Consider the following 25,991-nt stretch of genomic DNA (forward strand, 5'->3'; position numbering starts at 1 on the left):
ATAATTGTTGCTGATAACGTGGAGAAATTGGAACCCTTGTGCACTGTTGGTGGGGATGTAAAATGAATGCAGCTACTATGGAAAACAGTAGGGCAGTTCCTTAAAAAATTAAAAAATAGAATTATCGTATCATCTTGCAATTCCACTTCTAGGTATATACACAGAATAACTGAAAGCAGAGTCTCTGTGCACCCATGTCCATAGCAGCACAATAGACAAAAGATGGAAGCAAACCAAAGTGCCCTCTGACAGATAAATGGAATATTACTCAGCCTTCAAAAGGAAGAAAAATTTGCCGAAACCGGTTTGGCTCAGTGGATAGAGCGTCGGCCTGCGGACTGAAGGGTCCCGGGTTCGATTCCGGTCAAGGGCATGTACCTTGGTTGCGGGCACATCCCCAGTGGGGGGTGTGCAGGAGGCAGCTGATCGATGTTTCTCTCTCATCGATGTTTCTGGCTCTCTATCCCTCTCCCTTCCTCTCTGTAAAATATCAATAAAATATATTTAAAAAAAAAAAAAAAAGGAAGAAAAATTTGACATATACTGCAACATAGATAAACCTTTAGGACTTCATACTATGCGAAATAAACCAGTCACAAAAAGACATATACTGTAAGATTCCACTTATATGAGTTATCTAGACTACTCAAATTCATAGTGACAGAAGGTAGAACAGTGGTTTCCAAGGACTGGGGTGAAAGGTGAATGTGGAGTTATTGTTTGATGGGAATAGAGTTTCAGTCTTGCACAGTGAAAAGAATTCTGGAGATAGATGGAAGTGTTGCCTATACAACAATGTTAATATACCTAATTTCACTGAAGTGTACACTTGAAAATGGTTATGATCATAAATTTTATGTTATGTGTATTTTGCCACAATTTTTTTAAAAGCTGGAGGATGAAGAGTAACACAGTACCTAAATAGTTAAAATCAAATTTCTCCAACATGATTTTTCTTCAGAATAATTTTATAAAAGCTATACATCACCTTCAGAATGAATTCACAATCAAGATGGACTAGTGAGTAACTTGATTTGGTCAGGAACAAAAATCAAAGCATGTCAGAGTGAGAGCTGGGGACTTCAATAATTAATGAACTCTGAAAAATACCCTAAGCCTCCATTTATTTATAATGAAAATACTTTGCTTATTTATATTGTGCTGTTTGTATCTGCAAGACTCTTCACAAAGCAGATAAATAATTCAAACACAGATTTGCTCACCTGGGCAGTAAGAGGCCAAAGGTCAGGATTCTATCTTATTCCTACTGATTTTTGTTCTCCAGATGTGTATGTTGCCAGTGTCCAATGACTCACAGAAAAGCCCTGTGACACATCTCAAGTTATGATTTCCCTTTTTACCATCCTCTTCCCACTTCTGAATAAATAATGTTTCATTGGAAGGGAAAAGAATTCTGAAGCCACCTGTTGTCTACTTAAGCTTTTTCATGAGTGTGGCTTATTATTATTGTTGTTGTTGTTATTGTTATTATTATTATTACTAGAGGCCTGGTGCACAAATTCGTGCACAGGTGGGGTCTGGCTGGCCCACCCTGATCGGGCGAATCGGGCCGGCCTGAGGGAGGGGCTGTGGGCAGTTGGCAGGCTGGCCCTGTCCCTGATTGGGGTGTGGGGGATCAATCTGGGGTGGGGCTGGCCTGCCAACTGCCTGGGGCTCCTCCCCCTGGCTGGCCCCACCCCCTGGTCGAACTCCTGGTCAAGGGGACAATCTGCATATTACCCTTTTATTATATAGGATTTCTATGTGCATCTTAAACTTTTTAATACTCTTAGTGATTTACATCATCATAGGCCTTAAGGATGGCAAGCATGCTCCCCAGACAGCAGGGAGAATGAGGTTTAAGCAGAATATCCACGAGGCCCTTTGGCTGGACAGGGTGGCTGGTACAAGGACAGTAAACGATGTGAGGCCTGTTCTTTGCTTTTCACAGATACCAAAAGACTTTCTTCCTGTCCCTTACTTAGAAACCACCCATTAGTGTCACCTTCTATAATGGTTCATTTTATGTGTCGACTTGACTGGACCGAGCATTTGTCAGACATTATTCTGGGTGCATTTGTGAGTATTTCTGGATGAGATTAACATTTGAGTCCATAGACTGAGTAAAGCAAATCACCCTTCCTAGTGTGGGTGGGCCTTACCCAATCAATTGAAGGCCTGGATAGGACAAAGAGCTTTAGTAAAAGGGAATCTGACTGTCAAGCTGGGACATCTGTCTTCCTCCTCTCTCAGACTGGAATTTATGCCGTGGGCTCTCTGGGGTTTCCAGCTGACCTGCTTCAGATATTAGGACTTCTAGCATCCATAATCATGTAAGTCAATTCCTGTATTTTATTTTATCTCCTACTAGTAGCCCATTGTGTGATATCGCATGCAGTAGGCTGCCCACCACTTCCGCAGGAGCCGGCGGGAACCGCAGCACACCGCTGGGAGCCATGCTGCTTCCACGGGAGCCGGGAGGGACCCACGCCAATTCTGCAAGAGGTGGGAGGGACCCGTGCTGCTTCCATGGGAGCCGGGCCTCTGTCTCCTCTCTGGGCCTGCGCTCGGCTGTGGAGGCCCTCTGCGGCCCAGGGTGTCACCGCAGCGAGAAGCAAGCATCCTGCTCCGTGCTGCTGCCCAGAGGCCCTCCGTCGCCGCGACGATAAAGCAAGCATTCTGCCAGGCCGCTCACACTGCCTGCTCTCAGCAGCAGCCCCCCCAGGACTGGGGGAATCCGGCGAGGCTGAGGGGACTGGGCGCCGCCATCTTGTGGCTATGGGTGCTACCATCTTTGTGATGGAGTGATGGTTAATTTGCATATTACCCTTTTATTAGATAGGATTGGTTCTGTTTCTCTGCAGAACCCTAACTAATATTCCTGCATTGTTGGAAAGACTTGACGCTTTTGGGGGTTGCGGGGGGCGCTTTATAGTAGCAAAGATTTGTTTGTGGTGGAAGATAATACTGACAGTAGCAAAGCTAATATGGAAATAATGACTTGAGTGAGAAAAGATAAAGATTCTAACTTCAATGTGTTACTAACCAGTTGGGTGAGACTGCAGGAAACCCAGACAGTCTATGTATAAATTAACTTTGCTTCCTTTCAAACTATTCCAAATCTTACTGGCTTCAAACAGCCATTTATTTTTTTTAAATATATATTTCTTCTTGATTACAGAGAGGAAGGGAGAGGGAGAGAGAGAGAGATAGAAACATCAATGATGAGAGAGAATCATTGATCAACTGCCTCCTGCACACCCTCTACTGGGGATCAAGCCTGTGGCCCTGGCATGTGCCCTGACAAGGAATCAAACCACAACCTTCTGGTTCATAGGTCAACGCTCAACCACTGAACCACACTGGCAGGCAAAACAGCCATTTATTTAGCACATGATTCTTTGGGTTGACCAAGCAGTTCTGGTTTGGTTTTTGCTCATCAGTTTTTTTCTAGTTTTTGTTATGTGTGTGTGTGTGTGTGTGTGTTTTGTTGTTGTTGTTTTCAGAAATTTTGGGTCAGTTGGCAGATCAGCTGGTACTAGATTATCTAGGCTGGCTTCATTCACATGTCTGGCAAGCAATGAGAGGCAACTGCCCAATGCCCAGAGAACTAGTCCCATTGTCTCTCATTGTCTAGCCGGTTGGCCCTGGCTTCTTCATAGGGCAATCATAATGTTCCTAAGAGCAGCAAGAAAGAGCAGGGCAATGCCCAAGCATTTTCAAGTTTCTGCTGGTGTCACATTAGCTAATGTTGTGTTAACCAAAATAAGTTATGCAGCCAAGCACGTATTTAAGGAGTGGAGAAAAACAGATTCTACCTCTTGATGGGGGTTGGGAGTGAAGTGGGGGGGGAGGGCTACAGAGTCACATTGCAATGGGTATGTGTACAGGGATGAGAAGAATTGGTGACCACACCAATTTTCCACACCAGTTCAGCCAATTTTACACTCATCGTATTTACACTCATTTACACTCATCTGCATAGCCTTGGGAGGTAGGCTCTGGGACTGGCTTGAAGTAGATCCCAGGTCTGACTCTAAACAAGTCCTGTTCGTCTCTAAAAACCCTTTATTTTTTTGGTGGCTTCAGAGTCCAGGTTCTTCTTTCTGGGATAGGAGTCCTGCTAACGTAATTTCAAACACTCATCTGCTTTGATGTTCATTCTGGAGAAATGAAATGGCAGTTACATTCAGTATAATTATCACGGGAAAGAGACCGGGCCTGGAGCCAGTCTGCCTCAGGCCAGTGTGTGGGTTCTTGACTTCCTGCAGGAAAGATTTCACATGAGTCCAGGTGATTTTGAGAGTATGTTTATGAAAGCTGGGGACAGTGAAACAAAGGAAGGGTTTAGGGTAGAAGAAGCAGCAGAGGAGAGCCTAGGCAGGGTTCTGCTTTGGCTTCCTGGAAATGTTACAGGAAAGAAACGGGCCGCACTGGGCTCCATGAATTCACTCAGAAGTAAAAGTGACAGCGACAGAAGTGAGCCAAGGCAGAGCTGTTTTTAGCTCACTAAAAAGTTAGAGAAAGGGGGCCTTGGAGAAAGAAAGGTTCAGGGAGTAAGCCCGGGACAAGCTGCTGCTGCCTGTTGCTCCCCTGGTTGCAAGTTTCGTGGAAATCCTTGGAGTTTAGGAGAGAAAAGTAAAGATGCACTCCTGAGAGGAAAGAAAGGCATGGGTATGCTTCAGGGGAGAATCTTAATAAAACATTTATCAGCTTTATGCTGATGCACCAAAATGAGATTTATATCCCTGACTTCATCTGTCCTTGGGTGTGGTTGGCACAAATGGCTCTAATTGGATTTCTATTATCTACCTCCCTGAGTTGGGGATTTACAGTGGTTGGAAAGGAGAAGTGTAAAACATTTACTCTTAAGCGTCCTTGGTTAGGGAAGATAGAATTTTGCTATTTACTAGTACTAGGTAACTGTAAACTGCTTATAAGTTATCTGTCTTAGTGTCCCTTTCCCACTTGTCCTGGCTTACTAACCTGTCTCATAATCACATAAATCTAAGCTTTTGAGCAGTCAATACCTGTTTCTAAAGCACCTGCTATGTACAAGGAACTGAGAAAATTTGTTCATAAAGTATAGATGTAACTTGTGTAACGTGCCAAAAATATACAGTACATCAGGGACCAACAAAGTCTCCTATTAATCTCATGGGAAAGTATCATCTGTGTGTAACACCAAGGATTATAAGATTCTGGCTTCTCCTCATGGCTATCAGACTATCTCACCAGTTCCATCTGTTCTACATTTTTTTAAAAAAGTCTCCCCTAGCCCTAACCAGTTTGGCTCAGCAGATAGAGCGTCGGCCTGCGGACTGAAGGGTCCCAGGTTCGATTCTGGTCAAGGGCATGTACCTCTGTTGTGGGGACATCCCCAGTGGGGGGTGTGCAGGAGGCAGCTGATCATTGTTTCTCTCCCATCGATGTTTCTAATTCTCTATCCCTCTCCCTTCCTCTCTGTTAAAAAATCAATTTTATATATATATGTCATCCCCTAGATTCTGCTAAGACATTTTGCTACATGAGACAATTTCATCCTCTTCCTCACTCCTGCCCCTTTTCTTCTAGGGTACTGAGTCCAGGTTAGTGGACACCCCTGTTCCACACAGAAAAGTTAGGGGTAAGGGTAAGTAATACTTCTGGGGCAAAGCTACCAAGTAGCTAGAAGTAGTTGGCACCCTCTTTCAAACTTAAGCTCTTTACCTCTTTGATTCTCCCCTCCCTACAGCCTATGCTCGATGTCCTCCCAAGAGAGGTGCTCTTGGGTGTCATGGTGAGACTGTCCCACTTTCTCTTTCCTTTCAGCCACGTAGGAAAGGATTCAGAGCTCTCACAGAAGACCGTGCTCTCCTGGGTTATTATATCCCACGGCCTTTGCCCACCCTACTCCACTTCCCTGGCCCCAGAAACCTGGCCCCCAGTGAGCACACACACTAACATTTTCAGTTTCTCACCAGGGCCAGGCTCTCGGAACCTTACAATTATTACCTGAGAAACTAATTTAGACTTGTAGAGAAAATAAAGTACTAATGGTTAAGTTCAGAGGCTTTGGATCCAGGAAGACTGGAGTTGGAGTTTTGATTTGGACACAAATAGTGTGTCTGGGCAACTTGCTAGCATTTTTTAATATTGTTCTTCTGCTTTGTAAAATGGGAATATCAGTTCCTATTTCAGAGAGCAGTTGGAATAATTAACTGAAATATATATATATATATATATATATATATATATATATATATATATATATGGCAGTTAGCATAGGCCTGGTTTACAGTAAGCAATGAATACATGGAAGTGATTCTTGATATTTTGTACTAGTGGGAAGAGTTTACTCTCCCCTCAGCTGCAAAAGTGGTAGTTGAAGGTGGATTATGGAGTTGGTCATTCTAGGTTTGGATTTCAACACCAGAATTTGACTTTGGGCCAGTTACTTAACTTCTCTGGGTCTCAGTTACCTCATCTGTCAAATGGAAATAGACAAAGAATAAACATAAAGGGACAAAATGCTTAGAAATATATAACCCTGAAAGCTGTAGCTTAGTGTCCTAAAAGGCATTAACCAGTTTTATCTCTTAGGGAACTTATTTCGAGATATCTTTCTTTGTGAATTATGAATACTGTTACCATCTTACTCATTTCCTCATTAATTAATAAAATCACATATGTTTCATCCTATACTTGGTATGAGAATTACATATTAAACTCTTGGAAAATTATCCTCTGACAGGCCCTAACTGACCGCCTAAGACACGTTCCTTAATAGATTGACATTGGCAGAACTTGCTTTGCTAGAAATGCTGATTAAGCTATTTGGGGGGCAGAGGGAGCAACCAAAAGCATACTGGGTTTCCATTTTTATATAATCTATCCCCCTCTCCCCTGTCAGTTAGCTAGAGCCAGGTCCTAAGGGGGTGAAGGTGGAGAAATGCCCCTTGGAGGGGTCTCTACCCACTGGAAAAAAAGAAATAAGCAAGCTGCAAGATGAGCCTAGCAGAAGAGATACTTTCATTACGGCCTTTACATTTATGACTAGCAAGATAACGAAGGAATGTAATTCTGACAGCTTTATTACCGTTTTAAGGATCCCTCAAGCACTGAGAAAGATAATAGTCAATGGATGGTGTCCATAGGATTTTTTTCTCCTCCCCCAACAGCCACTGACAGCTGATTTTGTATTTGTAACTGCTGTCACTGAAGCATGGAGAAAAGGCCTGTAAGGCCAGGAGGACGACGACACCTTCTCTGCAAGGATCTTTATTGTCATCATGATGATAATAATAGTTACTATAATTGTCATTCTGCTTTCCTATAGACCAGTGGTCGGCAAACTCATTAGTCAACAGAGCCAAATATCAACAGTACAACGATTGAAATTTCTTTTGAGAGCCAAATTTTTTAAACTTAAACTTCTTCAAAATAGACTCGCCCAGGCCGTGGTATTTTGGGGAAGAGCCACACACAAGGGGCCAAAGAGCCGCATGTGGCTCACGAGCCGCGGTTTGCCGACCACTGCTATAGACTGTCTACTTTGTGGAGCTTAACGCTATGGGATTTGGGCTGCATAAAATCACACTAACATAAAATCATGCTTTGTAATCTTTCCAGAGTATTTTATGAAACTGCAAAGAGAACCTATGCAAAAAGACAAAAATAATTACCAAATGCAGGTCACTTGACTAACAATTATTTGTGGAATGCTAATAGCTTTTCAGAAGCTTTCAGATACAGTGTCAACTTGACAGTCTCCGCCCACCCCCCCCCCACCCCGCCCCCGGATTGTTTGACCAACATTTTTTCTTCCCAAAGACATGGCTTATCGTGTCTGAGAAAAAATGGATTTAATTGCAAATCAGCTTCAGTTGTTGTCTGATAGTTTCTCTTTATTATCTCCAATTAAACCATAAGGTTGGAAGCCAAGCCTTTTATTTCATTTATACACACCCTCATCTCCTAACACCACGCTCTGCATGGTGTAAAATTTCAGCATTATTAGCTTTTCGACAGAGTGTTAGAGAAACATCTAACACGTCCAAAGTTCGACTCTGCGAAAAGAGCCTTCGTGGATGAAACAGGATGGGGCTCACAGGTGATCTTATGGTAGGATGAAAAATCTTTGAGAGGGGCCTCGAGGTCCAGAGAAAATAGTTGGACACAAAGAAAAGGGGTGTGTGAAAAAGAAGTGAAAACGAGAAAAACAAAAAGAAACAAACCCAGACACTGAATGCACTAAAGGGGGGTGGGGGGAGAGAAGAAGAAGAGAGGGCAGAGCCCTAACCGGCTTGGCTCAGTGGATAGAGCATCGGCCTGCAGACTCAAGGGTCCCAGGTTCGATTCCGGTCAAGGGCATGTACCTTGGTTGCGGGCACATCCCCAGTGGGGAGTGTGCAGGAGGCAGCTGGTCGAGGTTTCTCTCTCATCGATGTTTCTAACTCTCTATCCCTCTCCCTTCCTCTCTGTAAAAAAAAATCAATAAAATATATCTAAAAAAAGAAGAAGAAGGGGCAGAAAAAAAGAAAAGAAAGGCGCGCGCCACCAGTGGCGCTAACTAGAAGCTAGTACTCTGGATGGGGGAAGACTACAGCCCCCAGAATCCCTTGCGGTGCCCCTACCCCAGTGTCAGTCTCTTAGGCAACCCAGGTAAACAAGATGGCGACCTCCGGGGGAGATCCCCAGAGAAGGAAAACTACCTCTCTCCAGGGAGGCTTGAGCAGTTCAAGAGGTGGAGCCCAGTCGGTACTGGTTCGCCCAGAAAAAGAACGCTGGTCTTCATTTCCCATGGGGCAGAGACTGATGAGTCCTTACAAAGCCTCCTCCTCCTCCTTCCTGCTCCAGCAGATCATTCACCGCTGTCCGGAGTCGGACCCAGAGCAAGAGGAATCCGAGGGCGAGGGCGAGGGCGAGGAAGAGGAGCTAATGGATTCCGAGGAGTCCTCAGAGACCGAGCTGCTGAATTTGGAGGTGTGCCTTCCCCCCACCCCTCACCACCTCTCTCCTCTCTCCAGCCGTGGGACCCTGCTGCTTCTGCGGCAGCTCCCCACGCACCTCTCGTTAGTCCTGAGCACTTCGAGGCTTCCCCTATTTTCTTCCCATTTCAGTTACCCAGTTTTCTCACCCACCCCTTATTGAAATATTTCCAAGTTTCTCCTTTAGTTTCATTAGCACACTTGGTTTCTTAAGAGTCAAATTATGCAGCGTCGTTATGAAAAATTACTATTTATATGGGACTTAAGGCTTCAACTTTGTTAAAATTATACCTTGACAAGATTGTGAATAGGTAGAATTCATCCTTGACATCCCCTGCACCCTTTTCCCGGGATTTTGAAGTACTCCAATGCTCTCCCCCACTTCTAGTCCCTTCATCTTCTTTGCTCTAGGGATTTATTTTATTTTATTTACTTTTTCGAAATAATTTGACAAGTGCTTCCTCAAACACTAAGTGACTTACAAGTTTAATATATTACTTCTTCCAGGTGTATCTGACACATTATCAAGCAACACACACACACACACACACACACACACACACACACACACACCCCTACCTACACACCTCACTTTGGGAGTGTTTTAAGATGTAGAGACGGTCCCAACATTCCCATTGACAGTGCCTGGGGTGGTGGCTTTGCCTTGTACATTATACAAATTCACATTAATAGATACCCATTCTAAACACCACTCAAATCCACTCCTTTCTTATGCTTATCATCCTGCTTCCTTCTTAGCCCATTACCTGTCTTCTGTCCCTTTCTACTTCTCATCACACCACTTCCTTCTCTTGGCTTCTAATATGTTATTTGTTTTCTTAAAAACAAAACCACTCACACAAATTGACTGGCTTCTTTTCAATGAACTGTTATGTTCTCCTCTTTGTCCTGCTGCCAGGAAACTCAAATCAATATTTTTCTTACTTTCAATTGTTTTTCTTGAGATAGATTTTTCTCTCCTCTTTTCTCTTCCTTTGTAGTATAAATTGCCTCAAATTCTTTTCAGAAGTAGATACTGGTATGATGCAGAGAAATAGAATGATTCCAATGTCCCCATTCTGTGATGTTCTTCTGTCTTGCCCTCTTTGAAACTTTGCACCTTTCCCTAGTCACCTTTCCTCCTTGAAGCCAAACATGCTTCTCTTTGTGTGCCTGTTATGTTTCCCAAACTCTTTTCCTCATTAGCCTTACCTCTTCTTATTTTCCCCTCAGTAACTTGCATTGTCTTCTGTTACTCTGAGGCTACCACTCACCACTCACCACTTATACTTTACCCCACTGGGGTTCCCTTCTTTTGTGATGTCCTTTTGGTCACTCTCAACATTTGCCCCATTTTTTCCACCTCCATTTTATCTTTCCTATTCTTCTACCTCCTTTTACAGGGGCTAGTTACACATTAGTTTTTAAAAAATAGATTATAGGAAATTATTCCTTATTTGTTCATCTTTTTATTTACTTTGCAACCTTTAACAGTGACTATTGCAAAAACAATTGCATTGTTTTTACAATTTTGAGATGTTTGTATGGTTTCTACCGCTTTCACCCCAGAGGAATCCACAAATGAATCACCAGTTCACTTTATTATTCTAATTAACACATGCTCTTAAGCTATGAGGCTCATTAGTACCATTGTTAATCCATCTTCAGTATGCCATTAACAAACCAGAGAAGGGGATGACTTGAACTAGTTATTCCTTTTTGGCTTATAGGATGTATGTGGGAAAAGTTTATTAGTTCTTCCATTTACATTCTAAATGGAAGAACTAATAACTAAATGTTAATATTTATTTTGTGTTTTCACAATGTTAGCTTTTTATAGTATCTCATAAGTTTTAATATACTGAACTGTCAAGCTTAAAAGGACTTATTTGAACTTTTATGTTTAGTGATTTATCTTCCATGTCGTAGCCTAGTTAAGATTTGTAATGCCACGATGGTCATGGTGATTACTGAGTGCCTGTAATGCAATTAGCCTCAAACCTCTGAAGCCCTCATGGACTTGAGGGAGATAGTGCAGACCAGCTGTTCAGAATACTGTCTTTGGTTCCTATAAAGCCTTTTGTTAGCTGTGAGATTTTGAGCAAGTTACTTTACCTCACTATGTCTCATCTGGAATATGTGAATTATAATAAAACCTACTTCAAAGGAGAATTGTGAGAATTAAATGAGATTCTACATGTAAAATACTTAGCATACTATATTACTTATACTGTTACTAATACAAATAATAACTTGCATGTTTAATTCATGTAGACTTTATTGAACAAACATTAATTGAATGATTGCTATGTAAGAAGCGCTCTTTGACTCTAAGGGGCAAAAGAAGAGTCTGTGCCCATTACATGTGTCTGATGCATGAAAATCACTCTTGTCCAGTGACTAATGTGGGTGATAATGCCTACTCATGGATTGTTATGAACATCAAATTTAATGAGAAAGTATGTTGAATATAGTGTCTGATACAGAGTAGGCTCTCAAAAATTTTAGATGTAATACTAATAGCAACAGTAATGATAGAAGATGGTGAGAACATGATTGAGGACATACATGGTCCCTCTCAAGGTAAGATAAGAATGTGAGTAAATCATACCTATGCATTATGTGAAGCATTATGTACTCTGCTGTGTACAGATGACAGCTGGGTTGTAGGGATCATGGAAGACTTTAAGGAAAGTAGACCCTTGTCTGGGTGGAGAGGTGGTGTGTGGGCAGGCAGATGGCAGCTTTTCCTATTGATGGATTATAGGTGAGAGCAGAAAAGGCGGCTGAGGTGGGGGCCAGGTTGTGGAGGGCTCTGGTGGCTGAGTGGGATTCGTTTAGAAGCAGGGAGGTCAGTGAGAAGACTCCAGAAATATCTATGGAGGAGAGACAAGAGGCTGCATTCAGGCAGTGGAAGTGGAAATGGAAAGGAAGGTAAAGATGAAAACATGTAACATATTTGAGATGGGAAAGTTACTGATTGAATACACTGAGTGGCCAGATTATTATGATCTCTGAACACATAATAATCTGGCCACTCAGTGTATATATATTCAGCCCGGTGCATGAATTCATGCATGGGTGGGGTCCAGCCAGCCTGGCCGGGTGGGGGGACATGGGTGGTTGGCCGGCCTGCCTGCTGGTCGAACTCCTGGTCGAGGGGACAATTTGCATATTAGCTTTTTATTATATAGGATATACACTGAGTGGCCAGATTATTACGCATTCAGAGATCATAATAATCTGGCCACTCAGTATATAATAAGCCTGGGATGCCTGCTAGGCCTATGGCATGGTCTGGTATGGGGGTGGGGATGTTAAGGCCATTAACCACAATAAGAAACAGGAATAGATAGAGCTGTGTAATAAGGAGTTGGATATACTAGTCATATGACTGAAATCAGGGGCATGGACTCAGAATAGAAGACCAGGAATCATCAGCATTGGAGTCTGTGTGATCAGCCAGGAAGGAAGAGGAGAGGACAGCCAAGCATAGAACCCTGGGGTATAGGTATTTAAGTAGCCAGCAAATGAGGAGAGTTTAGGGAAGGAAACTGGAAAGAAGAGCTGTGTGTGCCTGGCCAGTGTGGATGCCGGTTGAACATCCACCCAAGAACCAGGAGGTCAGGGTTGTGGGCTTGATCCCCAGTAGGGGGCATGCAGGAGGCAGCCGCTCAATGATTCCCTCTCATCATTGATGTTTCTCTCTCTCCCTCTCCTTTCCTCTCTCTGAAATCAATACAAATATATTTAAGGGAGGAAGGAAGGAAGGAAGAAAGGGAGGGAGGGAGGGAGGGAGGGAGGGCTGTGTGATAGGGAAGCCAAGGCAAGGAAGAGTCTTGAGGACACGGGATTATTGTTATTGCCATTATGTTAAGTGGGAAGAGGCCTAAAAAGTGCTTCTTAGCTTTTATATGTTGAATATAGTGTCTGATACAGAGTAGGCTATACTCTGAGGCCCATGTGGTTTTGTGATGTGGTGAAGGCAGAAGCCTAACTGTAGTAAGCTGAAGAGCGAATGGGAGGCGAGGAAGGGGAGCTGAAGGATAAAAAAGCAACCCTGGAGGAGCTTGGTGGTCAGGGAGACAATACCTCCAGATAATGGAACATAAGCAGGACTGAAGGGAGCCCTCTAGGACAGAAGAAACTCACAACTTGTATAGCTGGAGAGAGACAGTGGAGAGTGACTGGGTGAAATCGCAGGCAAAAGAGGCCAAAGTGGATGGTCCCTGAGCAAAGTCCCTGAGGAGACAGAGGGAGTGGGACCCTGAATGTGAAGGAGCAGGTTTATCTGAGACCCAAGTGAGCAGCATTAGGGCAGGTGCAGAACATGGAGGGGGTTCGTGTCTGGTTGTTTCTACTTTGCCAAAGGAGTGGCGGCATTGGTCAGCTTGAGGAGAGGGTGGACTCTGCACAGTCAAGGTGGGGAGTTGAAAGGCAGCTGATGAAGAGTGGGAGACGGCTAATAGCCCTGAGGCCCAGCTGAAGTTGACTGTAGAGTGGCACCAGAATGCATGGTGGTGGGGCCTTTCCCAGACCTCTCAGCAGCTCCAGGGGAGAGTGGGGTCATTAATTCTTCAACCTTTGTTTGTACTAGGCACTGAACTCCCCCGTTCCCACTTTATGCTTCAGCTAGTTGGAATTCTCTGTAGTTTCCCCAATGGGCCATGCGCGCCTTTGCCATGGAGATTTTGTGCATGCTTTCCCTTTTTGCCTGCAATATCCTTCTTGGCCTTCTTTTCTGCCCCTCCTTCCCCTTTTCCAGAATAACTCACAATTTTGGGTCTCAACTTAATTGCTCTCTCCCCAAGGAAGCCTTTGCTACTCTCCTGCTCCCCACTAGACCTGACAAAAAGGGTGCCCTGTTTACCTCTAGTGTCATATTTATCAAAGGCCTGAAATTGCTTGTGTCCTTGTCCGGCACGTGATGAGCATGCCACAATCTCTGCACAGTCTCAATTGTGAACTTGCTCCTGGTTTGGGTATGTATGTGGCAATTGCAACCAGGGGGCCAGGAGTCAGAGAGTTGAGAGTAGAGACATTGAAATTGCTCATGGGATACCCAGTACGGAAAGAAGTACAGTCAGGAGGGGATAGGTAGACTCTGAGAAGGGATGGACAAACCGACTGGAGATTCTGTTGTGATCCAAGAACAAGTTCAGTGGGTGTTGGAAAGGTTGAAGGTAGGCACCTGTAGGATCAGAGAGTAATGGAATGCTGGGTTTGAGATGTCTAGGGTGGAGCAGTTTAGACTGGTGACCAGGCCAGGGCATGGCCCTGCGAGTGAGTGCCTGAAGTTGGGAGGAGATCAATTTTAAGGTGTCTGAAGTTGAGAAAGCAAATAAATGTGTGTATGTGCATGTGCTCGGAGTCGAAGGCGTGTTGAATGGCCATCCTTGGGGACTCTGATGCCACCCAAGATAGAGATAGGGCATAAAAGGACTGAAAATGACCAAAGACCAGAGGGGAAAGGAGTGCTCCTGACCAATGGCAGGAACCTCAAAGGAGGTGTGAGGGCATTGCTGGGGAATCTTGCCTGGGGGATCTGGGAAAATGCTGACAGTATGGCAGGTCTCCATATCAGTGGCTACAGACATTCACCTGCTGTAAGTAAGAGGTACAACTTCTTCTCTTAGCCAGGAAGTGGAGGGGCTGGGTCAGGTAAACTTCAGAGGTTTGGGTGGAAAGTTTTGGAGGGAAGGTAACACGCCCACCTCAATCCCTTCCCAGGTCTTTTATAAGAAATTGGCCATCCTTGGGAACTCTGATGCCCAAATAAGGAACTTTATTTAGAAAAGTAAATGCCTTTCCCCATTCTGTGTACAGGCTGATTGGCATGGATGAAGGAAACATTCAGATGTGGGATTTCTGACTGAATCGATTAGTAGTAACAACTGTCATTTATTAGGAACACTTGCTATATTCTAGCCATTGTGTTAAGACAGTGGTCGGCAAACTGCGGCTCTGTTGACTGATGAGTTTGCCGACCACTGTGTTAAGAGATTTGCGTAGACTATTTTTTCATTCTCCCCAAACATTAAGAGAAGGTAATAATGTTTCTTATTTATAGATGAAGACTGTGAGGCTGAGAGAAAACTTTATCCGCCTAAAGTCATGTATCCACAATGGCAGATCCAGGGTTCAAACCAAGCCTGCCCAGCCCCGAAGCCTGTGGGCTATCTCTGTGTGAACGATACTTGCTTCCCTGGGTCAGTGCAAATCTGAGGAGAAAGAAAATCCTTACAATAGCACCAGCCTCCGTACTTACATTGTCCAAATTAACGTGGGAAACCCGAAAAGACATTTTGCCGTCACAGTCCGCGTGCCAGTTATGCTTAGTTATTTGGGTGTGACTGATGTGATTTCTGTATGTTGTGCAGAGACATTGCTGATGCTAGTGATAATATGCGGGTCATTACAGAGTTGAAGGCAGCACTAACCACCTGTTATCTCTTCTTTCTGTCACTACTGAGGAAAGAGCACGCTGGGCCACCAGTGGACCATGGATGTCTATAGACCCCTTTATGGAAATGATTACTACCCTTTTAATAAATCTGGTAAACTGTATGAATCCAGCAAAATTAGCCAATAGGAAGCTGACTGAAGACCTGTTTTCTCCAGCAAGAATACCAGATTTAGCAAAGTCATTGCCTTAATTTGATGTAACTGGCCTTCAGGGTGTGGGCAGGCAGTCAGGTATACTGGTGAGAATGGCCCTGGGGTTGGAAAGACATGGGTTCATGTTTTGGCTCTGTCACAAACTAGCTATGCAGTTTCGGGCAAATTAACCTCTGTAAGCCTTCTTCACCTGTGAACTGGAGCTAAGGTTACCTACCTGGGGGTGGTCAGGAGGATTAAATGAGTTGATTTCATCACGAGCTCTTGGCACAGTGCTCCATCAATGTAACTATTACGACTAACATTGGTGTGCCTATTGTGTTCCTTCCACTTGGCACCTAATGCCAGTGACCACCTGAAAAGTTAGCAGCAGTGAAAGCAATGACTTGATAGATATTGATGTAAACAAATGTAATCTGTGTCTTCCACACAGAATTTTGGAGGGATTGATAAGGTTTGGAGTGCTCAGCTCCTGGATATGTCACATTCTGAGTAAGTGCCAGATGAGATGCATGGCTTGTTTCTTTGTAATGGAAGTCCTCTTGGTCCACCTCTGCTGATTTTTTTTTTCAGGGTGAATTTGATGGGGTCCTGAGAGAGGAGGCCGTGGCTGAGGCACTCTACCAGTTGGGGCGCTCCGGTCCCGGGACTGAGCAGGTCTTCCTCAACCTAACTTTATCGGTGAGTGTGACAAGATCGCCATTGCCTGGCTACATCTTGACACAGGTTGGGCCATATCCATTTTTTCCTGATACCCATAGCTTTTGTGATGGCCCCACGTCTCAGTCACATTTAGTGGAGATTGGTGATAAGAGTTATTTATGTAAATGTTAGACATCAAAGAATCCTGGCCAGTCCAACAATCAGCTTCTCAAATTCCTTTGTTTCATTCCCTTCGGAGCCTATTTCTTTCATCTTAAGTAGTTATTTTATAGCAATCAATGCCTTCTTTCCAGAAAGTTGAATTTGATTCTGCAAAACTAATCAAAAACTCTTTAAGAATTTTCTCTCTGATGGGGACTACAATTTATATCTGAATCCATGTGAACAAAGGGTTTTGGTATTGACTTTCCCCCCTAGTATGTCAAGAAATAAGTAGCTGTGAGCAGTCTCTCACTTTCCTAAAGACACCTCTTATTAATGAACAAGTGTATTGTTATTTGTCAATTTTCAAGATTTTGATGCTGGTCACAGTGCAGCATGGAATCTGGGCTGGGTTTTCTCAGAGGAGTAGTATCCTCGGAGGACTCTGTCTTCTTTCCCTTGTCTTTCTTCAGTCCTAGGCAAACAATACATCTTTTTGCTTCCTTGTATTGTAAAGTATTAATATTCTTTGAGTAAATGCAGATACGTAGTTGAAAAAGCACACTGAAATTTTGCTATGGCACCAAAATTTGGCTCAAGTGTATAAATTCATCATAATGCTGTTCTGTCTTGGGTTTGAACTAGTAAACTATCTGAGAAACGTTAAGCTCTCTTCACCCACGCTGGCTCCATGGCATGTCCTATGAGAACAGCATGTTATGGCTCTCACTTTTACCTATTTTCACTTTATACCATTTTATGGATGACTCAGCTGGCCGGACAGTCACATACAGGGAGCACCCTGTGTGAATTGCACTGTGTAGGCACTGGAATGGTAGATGATTCCAGCAGCCAATACATCCCCACACAAGTCCCTGGCGATCAATATTCCACTTAGGTATGCAGTGCTATGCCTTAAATTGATCTTCCAAAAAAAGCAATTATTTAAATCTTATTTCAGCCGGTTGGACTGAAGCTTGACTTGCTTTGCCACTGACCTCCTTGCATGTGAGATATTACGTGTTGAATTACTTTGCCTTCATAACCTGTCTTTACTGAATACATTGTCTTAGGGTTGCCTCGTTTAGTGATTCTCTACCCCCCTGCCCCCCGCCAGTATCTTACTAGTAGGTATGTCACATGTTATTTTTTACTTTCTGTTATTACTTGTGTATGTAGGTTCTCTTCTATCAGAGTCATACTTTTCTTAAGGGCACAATATGGCTCTGTTTCATTATTGTATTTCTCATCATGGCAAGCACAATGCCTTCTACACAGCAGGGTTTCAGTAGGTATTTATTGATCACTGTTCTAGTGGCCTCTATTGAACACCGTTATTATTGTAGTTGCGTATGATGACATGTCGGTGGTCGGCTTTTTCTGACTCTGACGTCACAACACAAAGCAGTGACATGAGTCTTTGTCCCAAGGGGCCGAACATCCCTCCAGCCCCTGTCAGTTCGCTAGAAGCAGGATGTCAGGGAGGGAATGTTAGCGAAGGACTCAGGAGACTTGGATCTGCTTCTCTACCACCAACTTGCTATGCGATGTTAGGCTATTTACACTCCTCTCTGTACCTCACATTCCTCATCTCTAAATTGGGAACATTCTGCCCTGCGGATCCCACAGGTTTTTCATCTATTGTGGGAGAGTTGAAAATGAGCCCTGTGAGAATGTGTGTTTTGGTTAATGATCTCCTGATTAGGTGTGAACTCTCTTTAAGTGCCATTTAAATTCCAGGCATCTGCTTTTTCTTCAACCAGATAAAGGCTGTGGCTTTATTACTCATACATGTTTCTTAATATAAAATTCTACTCAAAAGGTCTTTGTGGCACTGTCTTAATTTGCCTTTTCATGTTGTATTTATTCTTGCTAATTTTCTACACTATTATTTTCTTCAGAGGAATGCATTTTTAAATGGGGCTTGTAGTCTGTTTTGGGATCCAATTAGTAGTAGGCTTTAGATTTTCTCCCCCTCTCACTTCTACTCTATTTTATGAAAGGAATTCTGGATTTCTTTTGACAACTGTTATTTCTAGACATTGGGAGAAGGCTGAGTACTAACTATGAAAGCAACATTAAAGTCCTTTACCTTTTATTTTCTCAGGGTTGTGACTTGATTGACATTAGCATCCTCTGCGGATATGTCCACCTGCAGAAGCTGGATCTCTCAGTAAATAAAATTGGAGGTATGTAATTGTCATTCTAGTACATTGTTGGGTCATTTCAGAAGTTGAGCTTTGCAGTAGGTGATATAGTTTATACTACAAAACTTGATACAAATGCTACTGTGGATCAATTTACACATCGACCCAACGCTCTCCATGTAAAAAGGCACCAATAGCTGATGACTGAAGAAAGGGTCAGTCAGGGTGGGCAAACATGAGATATTATGCTGTGAGCGAGGGTGTCAGATGGAAGGTTTCCTTTTTCCTTTTAAGAGAGGGATTATTACTTGTTTAATACTTCCTGAATATCCCAAGATTCCCTTTTCTTCCCCTCTTTTAGTTTATTCAGTGTAGATGAATTTGTTTTTATTTTCTTCCTTTAATGGATTCTTTCCTTTATTTTGCATTTGCATCAACAACATTTTAGTACTGGCCACCTAGTTCTGTTCTTGTTTGAGCACAGAGATTCACAAATTAATTTTTTCCTCTATTTTTGCTGTCTCTATATTTAATTGATTCTTAAACTCTTAACTTTGACATTAGAAGGTCTGTATGACCTATTTGTTGTGACACCTTTTCACATTTAATGAAATTAGTTACATTTCCTTGAAAGCTTGATCCTTGTTTCTAATTTTCTGATCTTATTTGAAGTTAAAGTATACAATTCTTTCCCTCAGACTTCTAAAGAAAGAAGCAAATCCTCATTCTGCCCTGCTTTCTTCACTGATAATCTTTCTAGTATCTTCTTTAGTTTGTCTTTCTGCCACAATTAAATGTTGCTGATAAGGTCTTCTCCTGGCTCATTTTGAGTGTTGTTGTTTTTAACCTTATATGACTGCAATAATTAAAATCCACTTTTATTTCAATGGCTAAGAAATATTCTAGCATATTTTTTCTTAAAATGCTACTGTTTTGAAAGACTGCCCCCCCCCAGCTTCCAGTTTTATAAAACTTTATTATGAAAAAGTACAAACATGTGAACAAGTAGAGGGACCGTTGTCATGAATAATCAGGTTCAACAATTACCAGTCATGGCCTATCTTTTTTTTTTAAGTATATGGTACTTTTAAAAAAATATACATATACATATATATATTGATTTTAGAGAGAAGAATGCAAAGGAAGAGAGAGATAGAAACACTGATGAGAGAGAAACATTGATTGGCTGCCTCCTGCACGCCCCCCACAACTGGTGCCCTGACAGGGAATTGAACTGTGATCTCCTGATTCATGGGTTGATACTCAGCCACTGAGCCACATCGGCTGGGCCCGTGGCCTATCTTGCTTTCTCTATGCCTCCCTGCCCCACTCCCCTGGATTATTTCAAAGCAAATCTCAGATACCATAGCATCAGAAAGACTTTTTTAGTGTTACTGGCAGGTGCTCACCCCGCGCCCCACACAGGCTGGTTTCATTTACTGGGTAAGGCATTGCAGAGCGGTGGGCAGCTTCCAGGTGCTAGTGCTGGGGGAGGAAGTGTGTCATCACGTGAGCAAGGAGCCCACAAGGAGCCAATGAAGCTTTCCTCTGGGATCAGTCTCCTTTCATTTGTAAGGCCTGTTTTATTAGCTCATCAAGTGTTTGAGAACCTACTGTCTGTAAAGTACAGTTGATTTTTCTTTCTGTGAGGACACTGTTACTGATGAATTGAAGCAGACCAATCTCAGTTTGCATCAGAATCACCTGGGGCATGGAGGTGGGGGCTGATCAAACACAGGTGGCTGTGCCCCACCCTCAGGTGGGAATTGAGAATTTGCATTTCTAGTTAGTAGTTCCCCAGTGAAGCTGGTCAGGACCACACTTTTAGAACCAGGGGTGTAGACTAGAGGTGCTCCTGCCATCTGGTGGACCTGGAGGTCACTACACCGAGTAAGGAATTAACCAGCTTGAATAAGTTAGAAACCCAGCAACCCAGACCATGAACTTGTCTGTCAGTGACTTGAAAGCATTGTCCATCTGCACAGCATGAAATGTACCTGCCACCTCTTCATCTCCATCTAAGTCAGTGGTTCTCAACCTTTCAAATGCCGCAACCCTTTAATACAGTTCCTCATGTTGTGGTGACCCCCAACCATAAAATTATGGTTGAGAACCGCTAGCAGGGTTGCCAAAGACCATCGGAAAACACAGATATTTACATTACGATTCATAACAGTAGCAAAATTACAGTTATGAAGTAGCAACGAAAATAATTTTGTGGTTGGGGATCACCAAAACATGAGGAACTGTATTAAAGGGTCGCGGCATTAGAAAGGTTGAGAACCACTGATCTAAGTGGTAGCTGCTGCTGTGCTTCAAGACAGAACTCAGTGGCACAGCCCTTACCGGCCACAGAAAGGTCAGCTGCAGGGGGCGGAGGGGCTGGTGGAAATTAAGAGTTGAGACCACTGCTGACGGACACAGAGCTGAGCTCAGAAGGGACAAACAGGCCAAGCTTGTAAAGCAATGGCAGTTTCCCCTTAGGTGTCTCACAGACAGCTTCCTTTATTCACTCATTAATTCCCACCAAGGGTTGATGTTCCTGTGGGTGCCCCTCCCAGAACAATTTCATTTCAACAGATAGGCTAGTCCAGTGGTCGGCAAACCGCGGCTCGCGAGCCACATGCGGCTCTTTGGCCCCTTGAGTGTGGCTCTTCCACAAAATACCACGGCCTGGGCGAGTCTATTTTGAAGAAGTGGCGTTAGAAGAAGTTTAAGTTTAAAAAATTTGGCTCTCAAAAGAAATTTCGATCATTGTACTGTTGATATTTGGCTCTGTTGACTAATGAGTTTGCCGACCCCTGGGCTAGAGGAAGGGGGTGGCTTTCTCCAGAGAAATGAAGTAGCAGTTGGTGGAGCACTTCTGGCTTCAGTGGCTGTGACTGGCCCTGTGATCTGGAATGAGAAGAGAGGAGATACTATCACTACCATTTTCAGGTGGAGAAACAAGTTACTGGCAGAGACGGGGCAGCAAGTCCTTACTGTGGGGTTCTTCCGGAGCTGGTTTCTTTCTTTAAAAACCGTTTGTATTGATTTCAGAGAGGAAAGGAGAGGAAGAGAAGGATAGAAGCATCCATGATGGGAGAGAATCATTGATCAGCTGCCTCCTGCATGCCCCCTACTGGGGACTGAGCCTGCAACCTGGGCATGTGCCCTGACTGGGAATCGAACCTGACCTCCTGGTTCATAGGTCGATGCTCAATCACTGAGCCATGCTGGCTGGGCCTGAGCTGGTTTCTTATTTCTCCTCCTGTCCGGAAGCACGTCTGCTGTGAAGCGGCCGCAAAACGCAACACAATACTTCATTTCTTATGTTTTATATGTAATTTCGTTAGGACAAATATTAGCCCTACAGTCCTTCACTTAGTACTCAGGCTCAGAATATTTGCTTGGGATAAAATGCAGAACTCACATACATTTGAGCCAATCCAGAGTCAAAGTAAAATAATAGCAATCATGTAAATTGCTTCAAATAATTAATTAGATTTAGGATTAAGTCCAAATAAAACAAAATTTGTAGCATAGAAAGTTCTCTAATTGTGGCATTTTCAGTCTTCCTGAAAAGAACTAATTCAGTTATTTAGGGGCCTATTATCAAGAGGATTATCTGGGCTCTAACTTCTTGTCCTTTCCTCCCTGGCTGGCAGTTTTTGAAGATGTGACTGTTAGAGTGAGCCAGGACCCCAAGGAGGCCTGTTCATTGTTACGTGGCTGTCCTGGGACAAGGGGTGGTGGGCGTGGGGAGGCCCTGGGAGAAGGTTCAGTGACCGACTCGGGGAGAGGGTTCTGTGTGTGTGTGTGTGTGTGTGTTTCACACTCCCTATTCATTTCACTCATCTGGATGTGCTTGTATCTGGTATAATTAAAAAATGTTCTTATGTAACATATGTTGTTTTTAATGACTTTGTCCAATTTTTATTTTATTGGCTTACCTTATTGTGTATTTCTTTTTCTCCCCAGATTTGTCTTGTGTGAGTTGTATGCCGTATCTTCTAGAACTTAATGCTTCTCAGAATAAACTGACTACATTCTTCAATTTCAAGCCACCCAAAAATCTCAAGGTAGACTTTACTGATACACCAATTCCATATGTTAACTGGTTTGCAAAGTACATTAATAAGAAAATGTCACTAAAATAGGACATTCAGAGGATACGAGGTAGGGTAAATAGTGTAAGGATTTGGAATGAAATAAGAGGGAGAGGTTTTATGCATCATTTATTTTGGAAAAGGGAGATGGTTTGTCAATGAATCATGTTTAAAGGAAGTTTTGCTGAAACCTAGTGTTCACATCAAAGAGCTAGCTTCCTTCTGTTCTGGCTCCCTCCTTTACTGGTAAAAGGAGTGATTGTATGCTTTTATTATAGCAGAATAACTTTAATGTGAAAAATCAGTAAAAAAATGTCCCGGGGGCTCAGATTTTGCCCTCCTTGTGGGTCTACCCATTAGTTTTATAAGGAAGTTGTGGTTTCAGGCCCATGTCCTCACCTCTGCAGCTGCCTTTGCATTTCTGGGGCAGATTAACTCTCTGTGAGCAGTGGTTGGTAGAGCAGCCTGCTCTGCAGTAGGGCCCTGGGTCTCCACCTTCAGTGTGCGCACAGCTCACCTGGTTCCTGTGGAAATGAGATTCTTCCCAGGAGGTATGGGTGGAGGTCAGGGGGTGGGGGACACCTGGGAGGGTGATTTCCAACACCTTCCAGGTGATGTTGTTGCTGCTGGTCCATGGACCACATTAGGCAGAGAGGCCGGGGAGTACTGGTTCCCGAACCTTTCTGCACACTGCAATCGCCTGGGAGTTTTTAAAACCTCGATGTGTGGTCCTGCTGCCAGAGATTCTGATCCAAGTGGCCCAAGGTAATGACGGGACTTTGGGGCTCTAATATGCTGACAAATTTGGGAACCAGTGCCTCTGAGCTGGGGACCAGTGTTCCTCTTTTGGACTCAAATATTTAATTTTAAAGTTATTTTTAGGAATGGACATCAACTACTGCCTTTTATGAGCTACTGGTTTTATTTACAGACCAAATTAACTTAGACCCGAAGTATTCTGCCAGTGTTTGCCCAAATCTGAGATCAAGAATCTGACATCCTTCCTACCAGGGAGACATCTGTCTTAATTTTTCTCCTGTTGTTTCACATCACTCTATTTTTATCCATAGTGGGGTTTTTCCCCCTTTGAAATTACAGTGATGCTAGGGTGACATTCCTCTGTCCAAATATGCCACACGGGGTGCCTGCCTGTGCTGGGTGCGGGGCCACGTCTCCAGGTTATTGGGAGCTGTACTGGCAGAGCTGTTTCCTTGGCCCGCCCTGGCTTGTCCGTGCAACCCTAAGCCCCAGGGAAGTCAGTCAGCGCAACAGCGCGGCCTCTGCTCTGGGAAGAACTTCTTGGAGTTTCTTCCATTCACACCCTTACATCACCCTCTCTCAAAAAGACTCCACATATGAACAAAAACAAATCAGAGACCCCACTTTTTTTGTTGTTATTTAGAGCAGTTTTAGGTTCAAGCAGGTATAAAGACTTCCCATATTCCTCCTGCCTCCACTCAGGCACAGCTTCCCCATGATCAAAGAAAGTCCTCCACAGAAGTGGTCCATTTGTTACAGTTGATGAACCCACATTGACACATCATGGTCACCCCAAGTCCATAGTTTACATTAGAGTTCCCTCTTGCTGCTGTGCATACTTGGGCTTTGGACAAATGTGTAATGGCATGTACCCATCATTATGGCAGACACCCCATCTTTATCGTTCCTGGAGAATAACAGCAAATATCAGTGATGTTAGAGGAGCGTCAGGCTGCTGGCGAGTGGCTGTGAGAACTCCGTGTGCACTTGGGAGGGGAGTGATTGGTGTTTTCTGTGCATTATCTTTTTTAACGCCCCCAACAAGCTGTGAGACAGCTGGAATGGGCCCATTTTACAGATGAGGACACTGAGGTACAGAAAGGTTGAGTGGCTCACAGTTTTCCCTGGGAGGTGGCAGGGCTGGGATTGAACCCGATGGCTGAGACCCAGAGCCCATATCTTCCCAGAAAATCAGGCCTGTGTACAGTGTCCCACCCTCTTGGGCAGCTCTGCCTCCTTCTTATTTGTTATCTCTGAGCCGGTGCCACCAACCGGAGAGTGCACACATTTCCTGAAGAGCAGGAGGCTGCCCTTCACTCTGTGTTTCCTGGAATGTTCTGCTCTTCGAAGGTGAAGAAGGTTCATTTGATTTGATGGGTATTTCCAGAAAGCTCTGGGAGCCAGTGGAACTCCCAGCGGGAGTCAGAGCAATATCAGTCTTTTAAGGTCTCTCAACAGTCCTGGTTTTATAGGTGCACGGAGGGCTTAGTCTTCACCCACAGCCCCGACAGGTGTGGTTGGGTAGATGTCACGAGGAGACATATATGGCACAAGAAATGAAAGGTATTGATGAAAAAGTACCAATTTGAAGTTAGCTCAGACAATTATAAGTTTATTTCTAGTTTATCATATTACATGGAAGAAATTAATTTAGACCCAAAGTATTCTGCCAGCGTTTGCACAAATGTGAAATCAATGAAACTCCATTAACATCATCCCAAACTGACTTCTTATTTCAGTCCTGATATGCATTTACATAGTTGCAGTTTGTATATGCTTCAAGTTTTGTGTTCTGATTTTTTAATAAATATATTTTTATTGATTTCATAGAGGAAGGGAGAGGGAGAGAGAGAGAAACATCAAAGATGAGTGAGAATCATTGATCACCTTCCCCTGCATGCCCCTTACCGGAGATGGAGCCCACAACCTGGGCATGTGCCTAGACAGGGAATTGAACCGTGACCTCCTGGTTCATAGGGCGATGCTCAACCACTGAGCCACACCTGCTGGGCTGATTTTTTTTATTTAACACAGTTTAGTTTGCACATTTCTATTCTTCATATGGTTCATACACATGCATTTTACTATCAACTTAATCAGTTTTCTACTCTTGCCACTTGAGTTGTTGCCAGTTTTTATTTTTCAAGTATTCAATATTTAAAGTTTTTAGCATTTAAAGTACTTAGTATTTAATGCATTTATAAAATGACCGTAGTACATTTTTGGGGGTGGGGTCACTGTTTTAAAGGGTACAAGAAGATAAAAATAGTGCTTCAATATATAATTGTTTCATAGTTTTCCATAAAATGGTTATAATATGGAAATTATCAATGAGTGTTTCAACAAAGTTAGGATTTTTTTTCTTTTTCTTTTTTAAAAAGTCATTTTTATTTATCCTGTCAGTAGGTGAACAATTAAATGAAGTTACTTAATGTTACATTTCTGTAATCTCATATTTTTGAGTAGGAACAACTGCTGTTGCTGAAAATGCTTTCCTAAAATAGTCCACTTTGAGAAGGGTGTTACGTTGAAGAGATATGACCTGAGGGATGAATTAGGAAGATTTTTCTGGCATTAAGGGATGACATGGAGAATATACTGAGATA

General features: G+C 43.3%; 1 protein-coding gene across 1 annotated transcript in view; it reads left to right on the forward strand.

Moving 5' to 3' along the window:
* Nucleotides 1-8,660: 8,660 nt before the first annotated feature.
* The window catches only part of LRGUK (leucine rich repeats and guanylate kinase domain containing), a gene marked incomplete at its 3' end in the record, with an annotated part of 110,887 nt that continues 93,556 nt past the window's right edge, over nucleotides 8,661-25,991 (forward strand). The window contains exons 1-4 of the mRNA XM_080665161.1: nucleotides 8,661-8,964; nucleotides 16,161-16,268; nucleotides 18,499-18,580; nucleotides 22,499-22,599. Of these exons, the coding sequence (XP_080521287.1) occupies nucleotides 8,782-8,964; nucleotides 16,161-16,268; nucleotides 18,499-18,580; nucleotides 22,499-22,599 (474 nt within the window). The 5' untranslated portion in view covers nucleotides 8,661-8,781. The remainder of the gene's footprint in view (nucleotides 8,965-16,160; nucleotides 16,269-18,498; nucleotides 18,581-22,498; nucleotides 22,600-25,991) is intronic.

This window comes from Plecotus auritus (assembly GCF_963455305.1).
Source record: "Plecotus auritus genome assembly, chromosome: 4".
Lineage (NCBI taxonomy): Eukaryota > Metazoa > Chordata > Mammalia > Chiroptera > Vespertilionidae > Plecotus > Plecotus auritus.